This window comes from Rana temporaria, chromosome 3 (assembly GCF_905171775.1).
Source record: "Rana temporaria chromosome 3, aRanTem1.1, whole genome shotgun sequence".
Classification (NCBI taxonomy): domain Eukaryota; kingdom Metazoa; phylum Chordata; class Amphibia; order Anura; family Ranidae; genus Rana; species Rana temporaria.
Window position 1 is genome coordinate 200112402 of NC_053491.1, and position 24568 is coordinate 200136969.

The window sequence follows — 24568 nt, forward strand, 5'->3', positions numbered from 1 at the left end:
AAACCAGATGATCTTAGCAGAGGCAAGATTTCTTTGGGAACTGAAGGCTACAAGCCTACAGGCTTCAGTGAGGAAAAACAGGCCTGGCTCCAGCAAATTAGGCACCATGGCCTATCTGTGATCTGGATGTAGTATCTGGCAGGTTTATTAAAAGCATTTAGCATGTAGGCAGGTGTAGTATGACCTCCCTGCACTGATGGCACTGTCATCCGCTCTGCACAGAGAGTGGAGGAGGAAGGAATGCACATTTCACCTGGACCTTCTCACATTTCATCAGGTGGACTGCTATTCAGTTGGAAGCTGTCACCCGGTTGACACCTCAGGCCATATTTAGTGAGGGCAGTGCTTATAAAAAGCACTGTCTCACTGTAGTTGGCGTACATTCTACAGCCTACAAGCATGTTCACTTTGCAAAGTGAATATTCACCTACCTTAGTGAAAACAGTGAACAGTCACTTTGCAAAGTATACACTAGTACATTCGTGGAAAATTTAGAAACATCATTTTGTGTCTGCACTAAGAAATTACTTTGCAAAGTGAAAGTGATTATTCAACCATACTGCATAATTTGGACACACATTCACAATCGATTCATCTGCTACTTCTATCTCTACATGTTTGGTTGAAACGTTAAATCAGATCAGTAAGTTACCTGGGTCACAGTTCTTTCTGAGAACTATTTTGATTGTTGTGCCACTCTCTATCTGGAAAAAGCATTTTTTGTAGATTAATAAACATTGTAGAAATATAAACATTGACTTCCAAAACAAAGTATATCTTTATACAGTAAGAATATCTGTAACACTGTATATGCAGTGCTGACTACCATTATTTTAGATACTGTACAAAGTAAGTTGCCCTTAGTGAACATAATATAATTGTGGATGAATTGTAAAGTCCAAAAAAAAAAAAAAATTATAGCAAAATAAATTAATAAGTCCAATTCCTTAAAACATACTGGCCCGGATTCAGAGAGCAATTGCGCCTGCGTAACCATAGTTACGCAGCGCAATTGCTTACTTGCGCCGGCGTTACGAATGCTCCTGATTCAGGAACATCGTAACGCCGACTGCAGCCTAAAATCTGCGTGGCATAAGGCTCTTATGCCACGCATATCTTAGGCTGCATTCTTGCGATGACCGCTAGGGGGCGCTCCCATTGTGCTCAGTGTATAGTATGCAAATTGCATACTAACACCGATTCACAACGTTGCGCGAGCCCTGCGTACGCAATTTACGTAGTTTGCGTATGTCGGGTTTCGCGTAAGGTTGCACATCCTAATAGCACGCGCAGCCAATGCTAAAGGATACCCGTCGTTCCCGCGTCGCGATATTTGAATGTTACGTCGTTTGCGTACAGTAGGTGTTTGTGATATTGTGCTTTTAGCACGACAGCGTCGCGCTGATACTCGGCGACATGGTGCCGAGATCTCGCCGACATCTCGCACTCACTGGAATAGTGACAGCACATCCCAGCAAGCGCGTCATAGAAGCGACGGGAGATCCGACTTGGATTCCCGCCAATTCTACACGTGTGCGGCGTTTGTTATGAATCCTGAGGGGGAAGTCCCCGCCGGATTTTAAATAAAAATCCTGCATGGGTCCCCCCCTCAGGAGCATACCGGGCCCTTAGGTCTGTTATGGGTTGTAAGGAGAGCCCCCCTACGCCGAAAAAAACGGCCTAGGGGGTCCCCCTACAATCCATACCAGACCCGTATCCAAAGCACGCTACCCGGCCAGCCAGGAAGGGAGTGGGGACGAGCGAGCGCCCCCCCCCTCCTGAGCCGTACCAGGCTGCATGCCCTCAACATGGGGGGGTTGGGTGCTCTGGGGCAGGGGGGCGCACTGCGGCCCCCCCACCTCAGAGCACCCTGTCCCCATGTTGATGAGGACAGGGCCCCTTCCCGACAACCCTGGCCGTTGGTTGTCGGGGTATGCGGGCGGGAGGCTTATCGGAATCTGGGAGCCCCCTTTAATAAGGGGGCCCCCAGATACCGGCCCCCCACCCTAAGTGAATGAGTATGGGGTACATCGTACCCCTACCCATTCACCTGCAAGAAAAGTGGTAAAAACACAAATAAACCACACAGTGTATTAAAATATTTTATTTTTCTGCTCCGGAGGCCGCCCCCTGTCTTCTTTATTAGCTCTTTTACCAGGGGGGGCTTCTTCTTTGACGTCTTCGGGTGGGTGGGGGCCGCCGTCTGGTTCTCTTCCACCGCCGGGGGGGTGGCTTTTAAAAAAGCCCCCACCCCCCCGGCGGGTTTCCTCCGGCGTCTTCGGCGGGGCTCTTCTTCTTCCGCTATCCCGACGGGTCTTCTCCGCTATCCGGGGGGTCTTCTCAACTCTCCGGGGTTCTCCTTCTGTCTTCGCCGCTCTCCGTTGTTGACTCGGCGCACCCCGGTTCTTCGTCTCGCTGTCCGGTGTCTTCTTCCGTGCTGTGATGAGTTCTTCTTCCGTGCTGTGACGTCATGTTCTTCCTTTCTCTCCTTCTCCCGATGTTGACACGTCGCCTTTCCTCTCTGCAATGACGGGTGCGCGGGTGCATCGGACCTATATAGGCCTCACAATCCCATCATGCTCTGTACCTACCCAGGTGATACCTACCCACGTGGGTAGGTATCACATGGGTAGGTACAGAGCATGATGGGATTGTGAGGCCTATATAGGTCCGATGCACCCGCGCACCCGTCATTGCAGAGAGGAAAGGCGACGTGTCAACATCGGGAGAAGGAGAGAAGTGAAGAACATGACGTCACAGCACGGAAGAAGAACTCATCACAGCACGGAAGGAGAAGACGTACAGCACGGAAGAAGACACCGGACAGCGAGACGAAGAACCGGGGTGCGCCGAGTCAACAACGGAGAGCGGCGAAGACAGAAGGAGAACCCCGGAGAGTTGAGAAGACCCCCCGGATAGCGGAGAAGCCCTGTCGGGATAGCGGAAGAAGAAGAGCCCCGCCGAAGACGCCGGAGGAAACCCGCCGGGGGGGTGGGGGCTTTTTTAAAAGCCACCCCCCCCCGGAGGTGGAAGAGAACCAGACGGCGGCCCCCACCCACCCGAAGACGTCAAAGAAGAAGCCCCCCCTGGTAAAAGAGCTAATAAAGAAGACAGGGGGCGGCCTCCGGAGCAGAAAAATAAAATATTTTAATACACTGTGTGGTTTATTTGTGTTTTTACCACTTTTCTTGCAGGTGAATGGGTAGGGGTACGATGTACCCCATACTCATTCACTTAGGGTGGGGGGCCGGTATCTGGGGGCCCCCTTATTAAAGGGGGCTCCCAGATTCCGATAAGCCTTCCGCCCGCATACCCCGACAACCAACGGCCAGGGTTGTCGGGAAGGGGCCCTGTCCTCATCAACATGGGGACAGGGTGCTCTGAGGTGGGGGGGCCGCAGTGCGCCCCCCTGCCCCAGAGCACCCAACCCCCCCATGTTGAGGGCATGCAGCCTGGTACGGCTCAGGAGGGGGGGGCGCTCGCTCGTCCCCACTCCTTTCCTGGCCGGCCGGGTAGCGTGCTTTGGATACGGGTCTGGTATGGATTGTAGGGGGACCCCCTACGCCGTTTTTTTCGGCGTAGGGGGGCTCTCCTTACAACCCATAACAGACCTAAGGGCCCGGTATGCTCCTGAGGGGGGGGACCCATGCCGGATTTTTATTTAAAATCCGGCGGTCACTTCCCCCTCAGGATTCATAACAAACGCCGTACACGTGTAGAATTGGCGGGAATCCAAGTCGGATCTCCCGTCGCTTCTATGACGGCTCTGTTTCCATCGCGGCAAGCCAGCTCGGCGCTGGCTCCCGCGATGGGGCTCGTAGGTGCTCAATCTCGCCGAGAAAGAGAGCGAGATTGACACAAAATCGGGTTCACCTACTGTAAGTGATTCGTGAATGGCGCTGGACGCCATTCACGTTCACTCTGAAGCAAATGACGTCCTTGCGACGTCATTTGCCGCAATGCACGTCGGGAAAGTTTCCCGACGGGGCATGCGCTCTACGCGGGAGCGCGCCTAATTTAAATGATTCCCGCCCCCTACGGGATCATTTACATTAGGCGCCCTTACGCAGGGCAAGTTTACACAGCGCCCCCGCAATTTACGGAGCTACTGCTCCGTGAATCGCGGGTAGCGCAGTAAATTTGCGGGGGCGCAGGGCAAAAACACTGCCCTGTGCCTCCGTAAAAAAGGGGCAAATTCTACCTAAATTTGGCCCACTGTATGCTAAATAAAGTGCTGGGAACTCCAATTAGTACCCTTCACCAGGTGAATCACCAACATAAAGTAAGGCTATACTCTTACCCCACACGGTTTACCCTCCGTTATGGAAGGTCAGACAAGCATAGGAAGCAGCTCCTGGTGTCAAGGGGAAACGGTGGTATAAGGAATATACCTATCTCCAACAGCTCCTCCAGATGACTGGATCAGAACCTCATGTTCGCCAAACAGATTCCAAAAATAAATAAGAAGGGGGGCTTCCAATAGTGTAACAAAAACTTTTAAAAGGTTGTTTAATTCAGACACTGTGCACAACATAAGATACACAGTGCATATAAAGCATAAAAACTGCAGTTTAAAATTCAAAGTTTAAAAAAACTTGCATGCCCCGGAAGAAGTCCTTGTAGTGATGAAACCGGTTGGGCGACGAGACACCATCTACGCCACTACGAGTTCTTTTAAACTTTGAATTTTAAACTGCAGTTTTTATGCTTTATATGCACTGTGTATCTTATGTTGTGCACAGTGTCTGAATAAAACACATTTTTAAATGTTTTTTAAACTATTGAAAGCCCCCCTTCTTATTTATTTTGGAAATCTGTTCATTGGACATGAGGTTCTGATCCAGTCATCTGGAGGAGCTGTTGAAGATAAGTATATTCCTTATACCACCATTTCACCTTGGCACCGGGAGCTGACAGTTTCCTATGCTTGTCTGAACTTCCATAACAGATGGTCCACCGTGTGGGGTAAGAGTACAGCCCGACTTTATGTTGGTGATTCACCTGGTGAAGGATACCATTTGGAGTTCACAGCACCCAACACTTTATTCAGCAAATGTTTCAAGGAATTGGACTGACTATAGGAATTTATTTTGCTGACTAATTTTTGGACTTTACCATCCATCCACATTTATATTATGTTCACTTAGCACAACTTACTTTGTATGCTATGTTTGTTTATGTGTATATGTCTCACATTTTTTGTTGCTGCTCATCTATTTGCACTTTATACACAGGTGCAGTATTTTTTTTGTAAAATATATTAGATACTGTAGTTATATTTATTTTATTAAAAGTGACCTGTTCCTGATGACATCCATGTTTGATGACGAAACACATTGGGTGGGACTCATGAATGACATAATTTCAGCTCTTTGGAGCACATGCTGAGATACTGTGACAGTGGCACTGGTTTTATGCTATGGAGGCTCCCATTTTCTTTCCCTTGTAGCTGCTTGCTATCTTTTTTGTGATAATGTGAGCAACCGGGTTCCCAAGCAGAAATTGGTGGGCAGATGTACCAAGCACCAGGAATACCTTCCCCAGGAGATCTATTAAGTGGGTTTGACTTGCTTGTTTAGTACAAGGGGTCATTTATATCTGAAGGTGGGGGCACCTAGCGAGTGCACAATGCTCATGTATGTGTAGGGCAACTGACAGACTTTGTTTTGAAATAGATTGCACTATTTTCGATTTGGATTTGTTTTATACACAACACAAAGCACTTTGACGTGGACTTTATTATGCACTATTTATTTCTGTAATACATTTTTGTAATGTGATTGTGCAGCAATGATATGGTGTTAGTGTGTGATTTACACAATTGATGGACATATTGTTTGTGATTTGCTTACATGTTTTTATATATGTTGTGTTTGCATGTACTGTTTGCAAAGATTAACACCATTTATTTATTTATCGCCATAGCGCTGTATTTATTTCTTGTACTTTATTTCTTTTATTGTAATATAAAAAAGACCTTGTGCACACAGGCAGAAAAAACAGCACCTTTTTCTGCCTTTGGAGAGAGCTTTGTTTCAGTCAATGGGTCCATGGCATTTAGATTTTATACTTTGGAGCAGCATTCGGGGGCACAGTAAAATGCCCCAAAACTGCTTTTGGATAGGAGCTTACTAGCATAATTGATGTACATCCGCGCATAAAAATTTACTGATTCATCCCACTGGCTAGAATAAATAAATATTCTGGCCTTTAGAATGAGTTTGCGCTCACATGCTTCTAAACATAATTAAGCATGCATAAACTCATGTAATTATGCACCAAAATGCTTGATTTATGTTTGATTTTTTCACCAGCTCGTGGCAGAGAGATCAAGCTTTTTAAAAAGCCTGTGTGCATGAAGCCTTAAAGCGGTGGTTCACCCTAAATAACAAGTTTTTACCATTAAATCCAGCATACTAGCGTGAGCTACAGTATGCCTTTATTTATTTTTTTGGCGCCGTACTCACAGTTTAATCGCGTAGTGAAGTTTCAGACTCCCCGCGGGGAATGGGCGTTCCTATGCAGAGGGAAGATGATTGACGGCCGGCTATGGCGCGTCACGCTTCCCGAAAATAGCCAGAGTAGGTCTCGGCTCTTCAAGGCGCTATACGGCACCTGCACACAGACTAGAAGATGACTGCGCAGGCGCCGTGAAGAGCCAAGTCCTATTTCGGCTATTTTCGGGAAACGTGACACGCCATAGCCGGCCGTCAATCATCTTCCCTCTGCATAGGAACGCCCATTCCCCGCGGGGAGTCTGAAACTTCACTACGCACAGTTTACAATTTCCCATAATTTGGTGGAGGCTTTTGCTTCTGGTAAACAGCTATGGGAGACTAGGTATGGATACATTTTTTTTTTACTTTTTTAAAGAGAAGTGTTTTTTCCAACAATGTTAGCTATTTTTACAGATGATCTGAACAACTTACTGACTTGTTTGTACCAATCAAGGTGAAAATAATTAATTGACATCTATTCTGCAGATGACCTTGCCGAAAGTGCTTCTGCTGTTTATTTTTAATTGACATTATACCACCCCAAACCAGTTAAAATCAATAATTTTCAGCAGAAGTATGCTGGCAATGGGATAAAATCTATCTATATATATATTTTTCAGTTACTTAGTTCTTTTTTTTCATTTTTTGCAGTTTTTTCCTTTTTTCGCTTTTTTTTTTTTTTCTTATCACTAGGCATAGTGATTTAATCAATAAACCAGAACTGAGTTTTAAAGCAGATTGGGCTAACTGGCAAGTCACTGATGTTCATCAAAAGTGATGAACAAAAGTAAGTGAACTGGTAAAAAGTGGAGGAACCAACAAATTGTATTTATTATGGTTGATTTGGATTGAAGCCTTATGGTTGGACCACAATAACATTAACTTATTGCGTTTTTTTTTTTGGTTAACTTTAATGTTTTCCTTATTTATAAAAGTCCAGATAGGGATTGTGGCGTAAATATGACATTTGCCATGGAGGGGTCCAAAAAACTCTTGCCAGTCTTTCGCTAGTTGCTAGATTGATTGAATTTAGTCTAATAAAAGGGATCACAGAGATGGATTCCGTGGATCACCAGTGAAACAGATCTTAAGAGATACTCATCACTAATTGTCATTATGTTGTCCCTTAAAAAATGAAAAATTTCCACTAAAAATGTCAAAATTTTTGGACTGGAGAAGAAGGTATTGGTGATATACCACGTAAAAGGTAGCAAAACAGCATATTAAAAGGCCTATATGAGCACATCTTCGTGTTTTATGGTTTTCAGGCTGCCCACATGCATACAATGGTGTTCCACAAATGTCATGCAACCATCAACACTTCCTTTTACAAGTAGTCAGAAGGAAGTAACTATTGTATATTGTAAAAATGTACAAATGAAACTAGACATGTCTACGAGTTAGAGAACTAAAATTAATGAAATAAAATACTGAGCACATACTGAAAACTGCTGTATATAGAAAACTGAGTAGAAGGGCCCTCATCATAAACTCAGGTCCAGCAAAATGACAACAGAATCAACCTAGAGCAGAATTTGAAATAGTAAATTATGGCTAAGACCTTTCCCGTTAAAAATAAGGAGCCCTGGCAGTTTCCATACGTACTTGATATGGATGATAGCGTTATAGAACTAAGAATTTAAAATTATTGACAAATAGCACTGGAAGTAAAAAAAAAAGAAAGTATTTTACTGTAATTATTGTGCACTGATGACAGAACCTTTTCTACTGGCTATAGGTATGTATGGGCATGCATGGGAGAGAATGAGCGGGGCAAAAAAAGGCAAATACAGTAAAACCTTGGATTGTGAGCATAATTTGTTCCGGAAGCATGCTTGTAATCCAAAGCATTCGTATATCAAAGCAAATTTTCCCATAAGAAAGATTAAATTACATATAGGGTGGACTCCATTTACTAATTAGATGACTTCTGAAGACAAATGGTTCCACTAGATTTTAGTTAGGGGTATCAGAGTAAAGGGGGCTGAATACAAATGCACGCCACACTTTTCACATATTTATTTGTAAAACATTTTGAAAACCATTTATCATTTTCCTTCCACTTCACAATTATGTGCCACTTGGTGTATCACATAAAATCCCAATAAAATACATTTATGTTTTTGGTTGTAACATGACAAAATGTGGAAAAATGTCAAGGGTATATGAAAACTTTTTCAAGGCAATGTATATGTATTTTAACTGTGCATTCAGGGTTTTGATTTGAGTTCTACTTGAAATGTTCCTTATTACAAGAGAAAAGGATAAAGAGTGTGCCATTAAAAAAGTTATAAACTTTAAATTCATATATATTTTTAATCTAATTAGAATATAGTACATTCATTAAAATGGCAATAAAAACAAAATAACCTGATATTGGGTCATTTTATTCTAGCTATGATACAATGATATTCATAAAAAAAAAAAAACATGAATACTGTATAATTAAAAATGTATTAAATACAATATGAAATAAAACTTTTTAGGAGGTTAACCTATACATTTTTTGAAATGAACATGCCTGAAAGCACATAGGGGCATATTAATAAAACAGTGAATGCAACATTCACCAAGCATTTGCTGCACGTGAAACAATCTCTGTAATTTAAAATACATGCACAAGGAAGATTCACTTGCAGTGAATGTTTGAGGAATGTCACGATTATAAATATATCCTATAGAAATGTAGCTGAAATTCAAAGAGCTATTGTGGGTACTATTGGAATATCTGATTAATCTTGATCCTTCCCCTGCCTCTTGATGAAATTCAGGGGATTCCACAATGGTTTTATTTATGCTACACTATATATTCTTTCGTTTGAAAATAAACACTGAGGGGTAGGGCCCATTCACATGTTATTGTGAATATGGCCCATTCACATTGGGGGACATCTATTAGTTCCATCAAGCAGCAAGACAATGAGAAACAGGAGCAGTAAGACAGATTGTGAGATTTATATCAATATGATTTATAACAAGGTCACAGCTTGAAGCCTCGTACACACGACCGAGTTTCTCGGCAAAAACCAGCAAGAAACTTGCTGGGAGATATTTTTTGCTGAGGAAACCGGTCGTGTGTACATTTTCGTCAAGGAAACTGTCGAGAAACTCGACGAGCCAAAAAGAGAGCAAGTTCTCTATTTCCTCGACAGTAATGGAGAAACTTGCCTTGTCGAGTTCCTCGACAGCCTAACAAGGAACTCGACAAGGAAAACGATGTGTTTCGCCCGTCGAGTTCCTTGGTCGTGTGTACAAGGCTTGAGTCATACATTCCTCCCTCAGCTGCTCTAAAGAAGCACTGCGACAGAATCAAACCTGACCCTGACCACTTCCCAATTGCATGTCTCTCTATAATCTTCAGTAACAAATCTGTCTCAGAGCTTTGGTAATCTGTCACAGTTGGCTGCCCAGAAATACATGTATAAGGGTCATAAATACACTGTAAACTTGTTGAAAAACCTTGGCCTGATTTGTGTCAAAAGTCATACCCTTTTGCAAGAGAGCTGAATGAGAGAAATCTAGTAGATTTCTCCACCCATGCTAAACAGTGCGGATGATGGAATCTACCCTGGGGACTGTTGTATTTAGCAGGCAGAGGTACCTGCCGAACTGTCACTGTTTATTTAACAATTTTCCACCTGGCTTTCCAATCTTTTTATCAAGCCAACAGGACCACTCGCAGCTTAAACTTCAGCTGATTCAGCAGACGTCAGGCCAAATTTGAGACGTGTATGGCCTGGCTAACTGTGTCACTAATTTGCATTATAAATGTCCCCCACTGTGTATTGAATGTGCTGTCAACGCTCTGCAACACAAGGAAAAATAGATATGCACCATTTTTTCCATCATTCATAGATGTAAATAGGCCCATAATATGTGACAAATTATTCACTGAGTCCTATGGGTTACCTGAAGAGGCAGCATGGCCTTCCTATCCCCAGATAGTAATTTATGAAAGAACTCTATACTTTTATTCTGCCAAGTGCAAGAGGACTTATCTAACAAAAAAGAATTGGAATTTGTTCCAGGATTCTAGAAAGACATGCCTCCTTTTTTATGGCTGTACTGTTCTTTTTAGAAAGGAAAAATTGTAATTCAGCTAATCTGTAAATCTATTACTTACCTTGTAATGTTTTACTGTGTTCAGTCTCTTAAAACCATTCTCCATCACAACAGAAGAGGCATCTATATCTAACAGCTCCTTATATGTTTGACCATAATGAAGTTCTGTACATTGAGGGAAGATAAATAAACACATATGGAGAGAATATTATACATCATAAAAACAACAAGTGCAGGTATTACTAAAATTATCCAAATATACCAGAATTTCAGTCATTACCATGCCTCCAAAATGTTCAAAATTAGCTTAGGAGCCAGTTAGCTTTGTGCACATATATGTCATCTGAAACCAGGACTGACTTGATTTTTTTTTTTTAAATATACACTATATTACCAAAAGTATTGAGACATCTGCCTTTACACGCACATGAGCTTTAATGGCATCCCAGTCTTGAAAACCATAGGTAAGGAAAATGAGTAAGCTAAATATAAGATTACAGTGTCCTTTGTCAGATTGTAGAGGAGAAAGCAGTGTTGGTTTGGTGATGGAAGTGATCAGGGTTAGCTCAGAATATAGGCATGTCCTTAAAGTGATTGTAAAGGATCGTTTAAAATAAAATAAAAATAACAAACATATCATACTTGCCTCCACTGTGCAGCTCGTTTTGCACAGAGTGGTCCCAAACATCAAGTTCTGGGGTCCCCCGGTGGCTCTCATGGCTCCTCCTTACTTCAGATAACCCCCTAGAAGAAGCGCTCTCACGGGGGTTACCTTATGGGCGCACTCCTGAGTCCAGCATTCTGCGTCCATAGACACGAATGCCGAACTCGGCCTGCCCCCCTCCGACACCTGTGTCATTGGATTTGATTGACAGCAGCGGGAGCCAATGGCTGTGCTGCTATCAATCTATCCAATCAGGACACACCAGCTACAGATGATGTGCTTGTTCCAGAACAGAAGCTAAAAGCATCCAGGGAGGTAAAACAGGGGGGCTTCAGCACTAAAAAATGTTTTTCACCTTAATGCATAGAATGCATTAAGATAAAAAAACATGAGGGTTTACAACCTCTTTAAGGACACATCTTAAAGTGTTGCTAAACCCACAACAGTAAAATCAGTCTGTATATGCAGTAATGCATGCTTGTTATGCTCACTGTGGAACCTAAGGAGGTAATCTTCTGCATTGCATAAAAAGGCTATTTGATCCTGTATGCACAGATTCTCCCCTTCTTGCACTGCCCCCAAAACATGTCCGGATAAAACAAAGTTACTGCAGTCAGGCTGCACATGCTCAGTTTGGTGTGTATTGCTTGAGAGGTTTTTTTTTCTTGGGAGAGTGCATGTGATCAGCGCAGGGCCAATCAGCATTGTCCAGACAGAGGGTCAGGGGTCCTGCATCCTGATAGGACAGCCAGTGCAGTATGAAAACTCCTCCTACAAGCTTTAACCAGGCACTGATAGAAGTCACAAGACTTCTATATACTGTTGACGAGAAAAGTTTTTTTAGTACTGTATTTGCTGGCGTATAAGACTACCTTTTACAGTTAAAAAGACTGGCCAAAAAGCAGGGGTCGTCTTATACACTGGGTCAGCTGCTCGAATGCCTGCTGCATGTGCGGTAATACTGTATGTAGCTTTGGCTACAAACAGTATATACCGCTTAGCCAATCCCGGTGAGCGATGTATTCAAATGAATACAGAGCCTGCTCGGATTGGGGTAACAACCTCTGCCAATCCGAGTGCCTACATACAGTAGCCTGCTCGGATTGGCTTTGAGAGTCAGAGAAGCGTGGGCTGATGATGTTACAGTCTCTGCCAATCCAAGCAGGCTTTGTATTCATTAGTAGAATACATCGCTCGCCGTGATTGGCTTCAGCTCCAGCAAGAATGAAGAAGAATATGGCTCCAAAAGAAAGAAATATGAAGCATCGGAATAGGGGTCGTCTTATACGGTTAATACAGGCAAAAAATCTTTTAATAACTGTAAAATTAGGGGGTCGTCTTATACGCCCGGTCGCCTTATACGCCGGCAAATACGGTAGTTTATATTTACTAAAATTATTGCATTTCCATGTTCTGTGTACTGTGGTAGACCAGAAATAGTGAATGCAGGGTCCTGGGTTTAGTAGCACTTTAAGGATGTGTTTGAAGGTGTCAGGTACAGGGTCAAATAGTATCTAATAAGGAATTCCAGAAAAAGGAAAGAGAGCCAACAGATGTCCTGGCTTTGAGCATGTGGGGAGGTGACTAGATTGGAGAATAGGAGAAATAAATGTTTGAAATGGTATCATGAGATTAATGAAGAAATGTATTATTATTTATTACAGGTATTTGATAGAAACACACACACATAAGCACAGGGAAAACATGCAAACTCCACCCAGTCATGGTTTGGATTTGAACCTATGACCCTAGTGCTACAAGGCAGAACCTCTAAGCCACTTAAAAAGCCGTATTGTGGAGGGTTTTGAAAGATTAGAGGTAAAAATTTCAGAAGCTTAGGCAGCGTACACACGATCGGTCAAAACCGATGAAAACGGACTGAAGGACCTTTTCATCGGTCCAAACCGATCGTGTGTGGGCCCCATCGGTCAGTTAACCTTCGGTCAAAAAATGAGAACTTGCTTTAAAATTGAACCGATGGACTGGTAACCGATAGGTCAAAACCGATCGTTAGTATGGAAAACCATCGGTTAAAAACCTGTGCATGCTCAGAATCAAGTCGACGCATGCTTGGAAGCATTGAACTTCGTTTTTTTCAGCACGTCGTGTTTTACGTCACCGCGTTCTGACACAATCGTTTTTTTAACTGATGGTGTGTACGCACGACGGACCATCAGTCAGCATCCAGTATAGTAGTTCAATCTGTTGGAAGGGATAGACATATGTGTCTTTATTATGCAGGCTGCAGCTGACAATAAGTGGTTATTGAGTAATACTAAGGTTTACATGACAAGAGCAGATCCATTCAGTAATGAGTTGGGTATTGGACATTTTTGAAGTGTTGTTCACAGAAAGTGTTACTTCAAAGTAAAAAGATTACTGTTCTATTTTATCCATACAACAAATCACACCACATTATAAACAACACTGAGTTTATTCAAAAATACCTACCTAAACAAATGTCACAAGGAGGGAAGCTAAAAGCATAGCCATTTTTTGATTGGAAAGTTTGAAGGATTTTTTCTTTGACTTGCCCGATGGTATCACAATCCAGAACTGTTACTTTTATGCATGGACTGGCATCATCAACAGCTTCACTTTCTGGTGTTGGGTAATATACATTAATGTCCTATGGGGGTCAAAAATGAAATTCAAATTGTAGAAACTACACAGAACTAAACAGGAAAGTCAGTATAACATTGTATAATCTGTGCTGGTAGCTTTCCATAATGTGTTTATGGATCTATGTGTGTTGTACACTGCGTTCACTAAATTACACTAGTTATCACACTATGGCGGTTATTTACGAAAGGAAAATCTGCTTGAAATTGCACTGAAAGTTCACTTGGGAGTGCAGTCGCTGTAAATCTGAGGGGTAGATCTGAAATGAGGGGAAGCTCTGCTGATTTTAATATCCAATCATGTGCAAGCTAAAATGCTGTTTTTTATTTTCCTTGAATGTCCCCCTCAGATCTACAGCGACTGCAATTCCAAGTGCACTTTCAGTGCAATTTCAAGTGCACTTTGCACTTGTAGTTTGCACTGGTAGTGCAAAGTGGATTTGCCTTTAGTAAATACAGGCATACCCCACTTTTAAGTACACAATGAGGTTCATTCACTATCGCTGGAAAGCACAAAATCAGGCTCACTTCTGCACAGAAACCAATGAGCTTCCAGGTTTTATTAGCAGGCTTAGTTGAACAAGCTGGGATTAGAAGCTCATTGGTTTCTATGCAGAAGTGAGCCTGATTTTGCCCTTTCCAGCTTTAGTAAATAAACCTCATTGTGTACTTAAAAGTGGGGTATGCCTGTAACCCCCTATGTCTAATACAACAAAATGTACTGCTCTGCAAAGTGTCTAAAACACAGTATAAATAGTACAATACCACAAATACCTAGTAAATCTAATTAATTGTGTTATATGGTAATTTATATAAAAAAACATAACAAATAAATAATCAGGAAAAAAAATACTTACAACATTACTAAAGTCTGTCATTTGCCATAACAGCCAGTCCTCGTTCAAAGTGTACAGGGCTTTACTTGTTATTGCATCTATGGGACCTTTGTGTATTCTCTGATTCAGGGTACAAACAAGACCATACAGAGGTTCTCCCACAGATTCCTAGACAGTAATGACATTATTAGGAGCCAAAACTTTATGTAAAATATACAATCCAAAGCTTTATGCTAGGTTTCACAACAGGCATGGTAAAGATTAAGAAGCAGTCAGAAAAATAAAAGCATACCAGCCCAGACTTGCATGACCACACTTTGAAAACCCTATGTGCAATAATACTCAGGTCAATATTTAAATTCAAGATGCATTTGTAGGATGCAGTTATTGTAAACTGAGTAGTGCAGGACATGCAACTCCATCTCCAACTCCATCTCTTTACTACAAAGATCATTTCAGCAAATCTGTAAATTGTCATTCAAGGCCTGCATGGCTGTCTATGGCAAGTTATACCGACCTACATAGCTTTAGTTGGCCACACACCTCTTTGCTTGCCCATAGATTGTCAAATAGATCTACAATATTTAACAATAAATATGTAGTATGAAGGTCTGTGTAAAACAACCAGTTCAATTCATACTCAATCAGGTGGACTCTTGCACTGGATGGTTAATGGTACATTTTTGAATTTTAGTATATATTTTAGTCAGGTAAATATAAAACATTATGAAACCCAAATTAGTATTTTATATTTTACAGTTTATATTTTCAATACAGCCAACAGGTGAAGCTTAAAGCAGTAGTCAATTCTTGTTTTTTTTTCTGAAACCTACAAGGTAAAGCCATAAAGTGCTAGTATGCATTGCATACTAGCACATTATGTGAATCTTCCCTTATCCTCCCTGGCGGTATGATTATTTCAGAAAAAAGGTGCTGAAAGCGGTACCATTATTTGCAAGGAAATTTGGCGTTTTATACTGTAGGGCTGTAATTCTTAGGAATAACTCACTTACATCTGTCCAAACAAGAGTCTAGTAGACATCCCGGGTATGACATTTTTTTAAAAACAAAATTATAAATTATAATATAATAAATAATTATAAATAATTATAACAAATAATAATATAATTATAATAAAAATTATTCAATAATGTAATCAACTTAAAATCACTGAAATTTGCTCAGTTGCAGAATTGTCGCTGTCATTACTTTTATTTTTTTATGACGAATTTCCCCACAAATCGCTATCGCACAATTCTGCAAGTGATTATAATTTATTATCGCTGTTTTCTAGCTGCTCTAAAATCATTTTTGACATAAAGGGACACTTTTGGTTGCTATGGACAATCTACAGTTTGCAGGCAGAAAGAACCGTTTTTATTATATAAAAGAACATGTAGGGCACTGGGCAGACCACTAGGGACAAGGGGGGTGTATTTATTTCATACAGTACTGTAATCTATAAGATTACAGTATACTGTATGTAATGTGTTTGTTTACCTTTTTGAATTTGGCGCCGTTCTCCGCCCCCGTGCGTCATAACGTTGTAGGGAACGGAGATCGGCGGCACAGGAGGACACTGTGTGAATCGAGCGAGGTCCCGCTCGCTCACACAGCGCGGTGGCATCGCTGGATCCAAGGACATGGTAAGTAAACACTGTCTGTGGATCCAGCGAGGCAAGCCCGAGTCTGACTCGGGGTTACCGATCCTAGCACAAAAATCTAACCCCGAGTCAGACTCAGGAATACCGCCAGGGGGGTTAATAGTGCCTTTCACATATTCTTCTCTGTCGTCTTTATTTCTTTGTTGTGAAAAGCCTGTAGTTTATAAAGCTCAAAAGTTTGTGAGGTAGATTTTCTAAAGGCAAATACCGTATTTATTGGCGTAAAAAAAAAATCAGGGCAAAATCGTGGGTGAGCGATATACGCCGATACCTGCTTTCCCGTGCCGAGTTTTGAATACTGCGCCGACATATACCGAGCGCAGTACACTCGGGTATAGTCAGCCAGTCTCGGCTTCTTCCGCGATCACGTCCTGGACGTACAGGACGTGAGTGCGACAGTTGCCGAGCCTGCCCGAGTGTACTGCGCTCGGTATATGCTGGCGCAGTATTCAAAACTCGGCACGGGAAACGAGCGGGGAGGACGCGAAGACGCTGCAGAAAGACGCCAGACCCGCCGAAGAGGACACCGGACCCGCCGAAGAGGACACCGGATCCGCCGCAGAAGGACACCCGAAGCCGCAGAAGGACGCCGGACCCACCGAAGAGGACACCCGAAGCCGCAGAAGGACGCCGGACCCGACGAGGCTGCCGATGGACACCGCGCAAGACACCAAAACTGTAAGTACAAAAATAAGTTTTTTTTCACAGGATTGGGGGTCACTTTAGGGGTGCGCGGTATACGCGGGAGCGCGTTATACCGCGATAAATACGGTAGTTGCTGCGGAGCTTAGTAAATGAGGTAAAACTTCACTTTTCAAAGAATACCCAATCACATGCAAGAAAAATAAAATAACAAAAGACAACAATTTCCTTGCACGTGATTGGATGATAGAAGTCAGCAGTTCTCCCCCTCATTTACTAATCTCTGAAGCAACTGCTAGTGCACGGTTTATTTGTCTTTAGTAAATCAACCCCATTGGTTCCTTAAAGGAAACCGTCATTTAAATATGTCCTTTGATAGCCACAAAAAATAGAACTTTGCAAACCCACTTACAGGAAAATATGTAAACTGTGCAAAACTATGCAAATTTTGTACACTCATACTGAAATTAAATGCATTTTGGCAGCCAATTAGCAGATTCTTCAGTTCTGCATAAATGTTCCAGACTCAGCTTCCTCTATGTGTGTTTGCATGCAGTCTAATAATTAAAACAGGGAACAGAAATTCATTCTTTTCATTTACTCTTTTATGAGCAGGAGGAGCTCATATCAAAAAAACAGCACAAAATGTAATTTATTGACACTGTCATTACAGTGTCATCTGAAATGATATAGTCAGGCCTTTTTAAAAAAAAGTAAAACAGCACAATATTGTTGCTGTGAAAAGTGCCATGTCCTACAATGACCAATCAGATTTCCAATCACAGAAGTCCAATTAGTGATATTAATTTTCCATGGTTGAACTGGGTTACTACAATCAGCCCTTGGGTGAACTTTGCCACGTGCGCAAAACAAAGCATCATCCCCAATCCATCGCCTATTGCAGCTTAAGTGGGGGGAGACGGTTGGCAGGCAGCATAAACGTGGCTCAACCGTGCATTTTTGCCACCCCCCAACTGCAAGTCTGCACAAAGCCAGAGTAAACTATAATTAGGATTGATCAAATACAAATAAAAGTCACATCTTTAATCTAAAATGTAGTCTAACATAATGGAATACAGTAAAACCTTGGATTGTGAGCATAATTAGTTCCAGAAACATGCTTGTAATCCAAAGCAATTGTATATTAAAGCAAATTTCCCCATAAGAAATAATGGAAACTCAAATAATTTGTTCCACAACCATGTATTCATAGGTCCTCCAGTTTATAGTCCATATAAAAAGATTATAGAAATGTGACAGGTTGTGTAACCATAAAATATCCATCCACAAATGGAAGCCTCCACAAGGGGATTAGAAGCAAAATCCAGCAGGAGCTACAGAGTATAAAAGAGAAGAAAGGTGCCTCTGAGGCCTCGTACACACGGCCGAGGAACTCGACGTGCCAAACACATCGAGTTCCTCGGCCAGTTCAGCCCTGAAGCCGCCGAGGAGCTCGGCGGGACGAGAGCTCCCATAGAACAACGAGGAAATAGAGAACATGTTCTCTATTTCCTCGTCGAGCTCCTCGTCGGCTTCCTCGGCCGAAAGTGTACACACGACCAGTTTCCTCGGCAGAATTCAGCCAGAAACTCGGTCGGAAGCTGAATTCTGCCGAGGAAACTGGTCATGTGTACGGGGCTTGAGTGTAGCAATATGGTGCTAAATGTTGTACCTTCATTACATGTAACCATATTGCTACACCTAGAGGCGCCTCGCTTCTCTTTTATACTCAGATGTGACATGACGCTACTTGTATATTAAGACATCGCTTGTATATCAAGTCAAAATGTATTTAAAAATGTTGCTTGTCCTGCAAAACGCTCTCAAACCAAGTTACTCTCAAGCCAAGGTTTTACTGTACATAAAAATAAGTTATTAAATGCGGAATAGCAGGCCAGTTTTGTGACATCTAAACTGTTGTAACTAAGTATGATTTTTTTCTCACCCGCAGGAAGCCATACAAGCAAGTGGCCATCCAATTGGTCAATAACTTTTCCACGACTGTTTCTGTTCGCCTTAGCATCAGCTTTGGATTTTTGTTGCTTGATTGCTCTATTAGATCTTTAATCAATGTATCAAGCAATCCAGTGAGGTAGAGCAAATTATTCTGAAAGGTGATGGTCAGGAAGGATGCAAACAGACATCTAGGAGCAACAAAATTCAAACATATATAGTTTTTTTTCTTTTAAAGAAATCCATATGCATTCCATCCCACAATTCTACTAATGACGTTTACACCTTTTACAAAAGTTTTATTTTATAGCATGTACAGTATTCCTTATAGCATGGTGGTTCAACGCCTACAACTGGAGTTCTTCATTGGTGAGGATCTAGGTATAATTCCCGCTAGAACAATTATTCCTGTGCTTGTATAAATCTTCTCCCACTCTGATTGCTTAACCACTTAAGCCCCCGACCAATATGCTGCTAAATGCCTAAAGGCGTTTTTACAATTCGGCACTGCGTCGCTTTAACAGACAATTGCGCGGTCGTGCGACGTGGCTCCCAAACAAAATTGGCGTCATTTTTTCCCCACAAATAGAGCTTTCTTTTGGTTGTATTTGATCACCTCTGCGGTTTTTATTTTTTGCGCTATAAACAAAAATAGAGCGACAATTTTGAAAAAAATTCAATATTTTTTACTTTTTGCTATAATAAATATCCCCCAAAAACATATATATATATATATAATATAGGCCGATACACATTCTTCTACCTATTTTTGGTAAAAAAATCGCAATAAGCGTTTATCGATTGGTTTGCGCAAAATTTATAGTGTTTACAAAATAGGGATAGTTTTATTTATTTTTATTTTTTTACTACTAATGGCGGCGATCAGTGATTTTTTTCGTGACTGCGACATTATGGCGGACACTTCGGACAATTTTGACACATTTTTGGGACCATTGTCATTTTCACAGCAAAAAATGCATTTAAATTGCATTGTTTATTGTGAAAATGACAGTTGCAGTTTGGGAGTTAACCACAGGGGGCACTGAAGGAGTTAGGGTGCACCTAGTGTGTGTTTACAACTGTAAGGGGGTGTGGCTGTAGGTCTGACGTCATCGATCAAGTCTCCCTATAAAAGGGATCACTCGATCGATGCAGTCGCCACAGTGAAGCACGGGGAAGCCGTGTTTACATACGGCTCTCCCCGTTCTTCAGCTCTCGCGAGGGGGCGGCTAAAAACGGATCGGACCCCCGACCCGCAAGAAGGCGGGGACGTACATGTACGCACCATATGCCTGTACGTGCCATTCTGTGGACGTATATTTACATGCGGCGGTCGTTAAGCGGTTAACTGCATAGTTGTGGTTGGCTGTAAGCTTATCAAAGGATAAGGTCTGGTGAGAATCTTTAGATGAACAGTATATAATGTGTTTCTTGAGGCATAAGAGCAGTAAAATTGGTATGCCTGCTTTGGTATGATGTTGGTTGACTGCATAACTGAGTTTTCTGTTGTATCTTGTTGGGAATCCAACATATTGTGGTGAAATGTTAGTGCCAGTTACACTGTCTCTGTAATTAATAAGAACAATGATTGAAGAACTTTCTGGTGAGACACAGTGCTACTGTCTGTAGCTGGTAAACATAACAGATTCAGAAACTCTGAAATAGGGTTGGAACCTCTGTACTCTGCAAAGAATTTTTAACATAACTATTTCTGAAATTAATTTTGCATTACACCATAACATGGTGAAAATATGTTATTTGATCTAATCAACGCATTACTGCATGACAAAGTACTCTTAGTTTGTAAAAGATTTTCTTCAGAAGAATGCAGAAGAGCATCCAAAATATACAGTATCTCACAAAAGTGAGTACACCCCTAACATTTTTGTAAATATTTTATTATATCTTTTCACGTGACAACACTGAAGAAATGACACTTTGCTACAATGTAAAGTAGTGAGTGTACAGCTTGTATAACAGTGTAAATTTGCTGTCCCCTTAAAATAACTCAACACACAGTCATTAATGTCTAAATCTCTGGCAACAAAAGTGAGTACAATAAATGAGAAAATGTCCAAATTTGGCCCAATTAGCCATTTTCCCTCTCTGACTACATGTGACTCATTAGTGTTACACGGTCTCAGGTGTAAATGAGGAGCAGGTGTGTTAAATTTGGTGTTATCGCTCTCACTCTCTCATACTGGTCACTGGAAGTTCAACATGGCACCTCATCCTCTACATAAAGATGGCCTAGGATACAAGAAGATTGGCAAGACCCTGAAAATAAGCAGCAGCACGGTGGCCAAGACCATACAGCGGTTTAACAGGACAGGTTGCACTCAAAACAGGCCTCGCCATGGTTGACCAAATAAGATGAGTGCATGTGCTCAGCGTCATATCCAGAGGTTGTCTTTGGGAAATAGACGTATGAGTGCTGCCAGCATTGCTGCAGCGTTAGAAGGACTGCATCAAATTGGTTTGCATGGCTGTCATGCCAGAAGGAAGCCTCTTCTAAAGATGATGCACAAGCAAGCTTGCAGACAGTTTGCTGAAGACAAGCAGACTAAGGACATGGATTGCTGGAACCGTGTCATGTGGTCTGATGAGACCAAGATAAACTTATTTGGTTCAGATGGTGTCAAGCGTGTGTGGAGGCAACCAGGTGAGGAGTACAAAGAAAAGTGTGTCTTGCCTACAGTCAAGAATGGTGGTGGGAGTGTCCTGGTCTGGGGCTGCATGAGTGCTGCTGGCACTGGAGCGCTACAGTTCATTAAGGGAACCATGAATGCCAATATGTACTGTGACATACTTAAGCAGAGCATGATCCCATCCCTTCAGAGACTGGTGAAGCTTCTCTTTAAGATCAAAACATTCAGGAAGTCGCACAGTACTGCTTACCAACCAAACAGGTAAACTGAGTTAAATTCAACCCCGTTGTTTAGGGGGAGCTTAGGCCAGAAATATTTGCAAAATGTTTTGCTGCCTATGTGAATCCAGTTTTATAATTATCAAGAGCAAAGGAACAATTTCTATTGCATTTGTATGCTTTTGTAAAAATTTAAATCATCAACTACTATAAATGGTAATGAAGAAGATATTGCTCTATGCTTAAAACTTGAGCTCTGATTCTGTGCCTTTATAAAAGTTTACTGATTAAACAATACAAATTCTCCCTGAACTATTCATACAAAAGTAGCAGCAAGCTATCATTTTTTTTTTTTTTTTTTAAAGGAAATCCTGTGTTTAGCATTCACACTCTGCATGAACCTTGTTTACATCCTTTCGGGTTTTAGAAGAGGTCAGGATAGGCAAAAAAGAAATGTTACAGGGCAGATACAAATCTGACATTTTTATAATTATTATTCTTACTGTTATTATTGCTGTGCATTAATGATAATATTTAAAGCATAGCTCATAAAAGTGCATAGGCTATTATCTTAAGATATGGTGATATTTATAAAAAAATGCAACTATTTTTATAGGATAAGACAACCATACAGAGTATAGACACATCATTCCAAGGCCGTTTAAGTTTGCTGCATTGTATATTTGCAAAAAAAATTGATGATTTTAGCTCAGTGAACAAGAAGTTACAAGGGCACTGAATTTCTTGCAGGATCAACTGTTATTTTTGCAGAAATTGTACAGCAACCACCACGTCTGGGGACTGGTAAGCTACAATGTATTATGTTTTCCTTCTTCAGTTTAGATATATTTTAAATGTAATTAATAACTTGTAAACTTCAATAAAGAAAAGTCAGGTCAAAAACTTTGGATATCACATTCACTTGGTAATCTGTCCATGTTTGGTAAACCTTACACTCTTCTATGGCAAATTAAAATCTATTGCAGCCTTTATCAACCTTGAAGGAACCCTTGAAATAACTTGCCCCCTATTACCAATTACTGTATCTAAGTAGCACAAGCAGTAAGCTGAGATATAAGAAAAATAAAAATGTGGAATTCTTAGCATATGCGACACCCATACCCAATTATACAACATAATTATTTTCAGCAATAATAATGAAATGAAAAAAATAATATTATTAATAATAATAATAATAATAATAATAATAATAATAATAATAATAATCAGAAAAGAAATGCACTGAAAATTGACATTAAAAGTTGTAATGTTCCCTCACATTGGTAGTCAATAGTGAAGGGCCCCTTACTTTGATCATAAGTGGAGAAATGCCCATACATTGGTGGTGAGTGGAGAAATACCCCCTTACGTTGGTGGTCAGTAAAAAGGTATCGTACATATCCTTACATTAGTGGTAATTCCAAAAGAGCCATCTTACAATCGTGCTCAGTGTATGCCCATATACATTGGCTGCTAGTATGGTGCTCCCCAGGGCCGTCTTAATAGCATCATGGGCCCCTGGGCAAAGTAATGCTCTGAGGCCCCTACAATGGAGACAGTGGAGGTAAACAGAAATCAAGTAGGTAGGAGGTAGGGGATATCTAGGGTGTAGAGGGGTCAGAGTGCTGGGGGGATATCTGGGATGCAGAGCGGCAGCCTGGGCTCATGGATCAGCTGCTTTGGGGAAAGGGCAGGGGCCCCCCTATGCAGCTAGGGCCCCTGGGCAGTGCCCAGGTGTGCCCTCTCATTAAGACATCCCTGGTGCTCCCATATATTAGTGATTACATCACTGGGTCAGTGATTGCTTATTTGAAAGGCAGAAATTGCTCATTGCTCAAGGAACCCCTATCAACTTCTGGAGGAACTCTAGGATTCTACAGAACCATGGATGAGAAAGGCTAATCCATGCAATTGGTTTAAGTGAACCTAACATTTTTTTTTAAGTCAGACTTTATCACCTGTCCTTGACTGAGAAATCCTTCTGCTTTTCCAATGTGTGAATCACCAGAACTAGAAATCCTTGGTTCTGAAATAAGTTCTTCAAAATAGTTACAGCATCGTTCTCATCTGTTTGAATTCTAGGATTCTTCTGGAAAGGCTGTTGAGAAATGAACCACAAATTAATATTTTACAATGAAACTAATTATTTTATTCTACACAAAAAAGTGAATGGTAACCCTATAAGAAAATAACATCTGAACAAGCTAGGGTAAGGGAAGTTGCATGCTAATTTGCCAATAAAAGCACCAATTACAATTTTTATTATTATATACAGTTGTGAAATAAGCATACAATGAACCAGTGCTGCCACACGTCTCACCCATTGCTAGATTGTTGTGATAATGCACCCATTAATGCACACGTTACCGCAATGTATGACACCACAAGTCAAATTTGTTGACACAATGCAGTGCCATTCATTTTGAATGGCACCCCAACATGACTTGCTAACTTGTCACTCCGTTCATTTTGAAAATGTTGCGTATTATTTTCAATGTACACATGGCGCATTGTGACTGCACGAAGACAGATCATGCCGTTCATCCATACCTCCTCTCCACCTTGTCTGTTGACAGAAAATGTACTTTAAAAGACTACAATACGTTTTCTAAATAAACAAGGTGCTGAGCAAGTGACCCCCTGTAATCACTGTACGTAATGCAAAGTTGCAGCAGCAGTGCCCATAAAATCAAAGCTCATATTTTATCTGGCATAAAATATAGCTGAGAATTTTAACAAATACAATGTATATACAAAACATAT

The 24568-nt window shown here is 41.4% G+C and overlaps 1 protein-coding gene across 1 annotated transcript in view; it reads right to left on the reverse strand.

The window, feature by feature from the left end:
* Window positions 1–24568, reverse strand: part of PLXNC1 (plexin C1) — a 151119-nt gene that overhangs the window by 22090 nt on the left and 104461 nt on the right. The window contains exons 19-24 of the mRNA XM_040344126.1: window positions 23764–23903; window positions 18932–19130; window positions 14702–14848; window positions 13675–13852; window positions 10621–10724; window positions 653–704 (exon numbers count right to left, since the gene is read on the reverse strand). Of these exons, the coding sequence (XP_040200060.1) occupies window positions 653–704; window positions 10621–10724; window positions 13675–13852; window positions 14702–14848; window positions 18932–19130; window positions 23764–23903 (820 nt within the window). The remainder of the gene's footprint in view (window positions 1–652; window positions 705–10620; window positions 10725–13674; window positions 13853–14701; window positions 14849–18931; window positions 19131–23763; window positions 23904–24568) is intronic.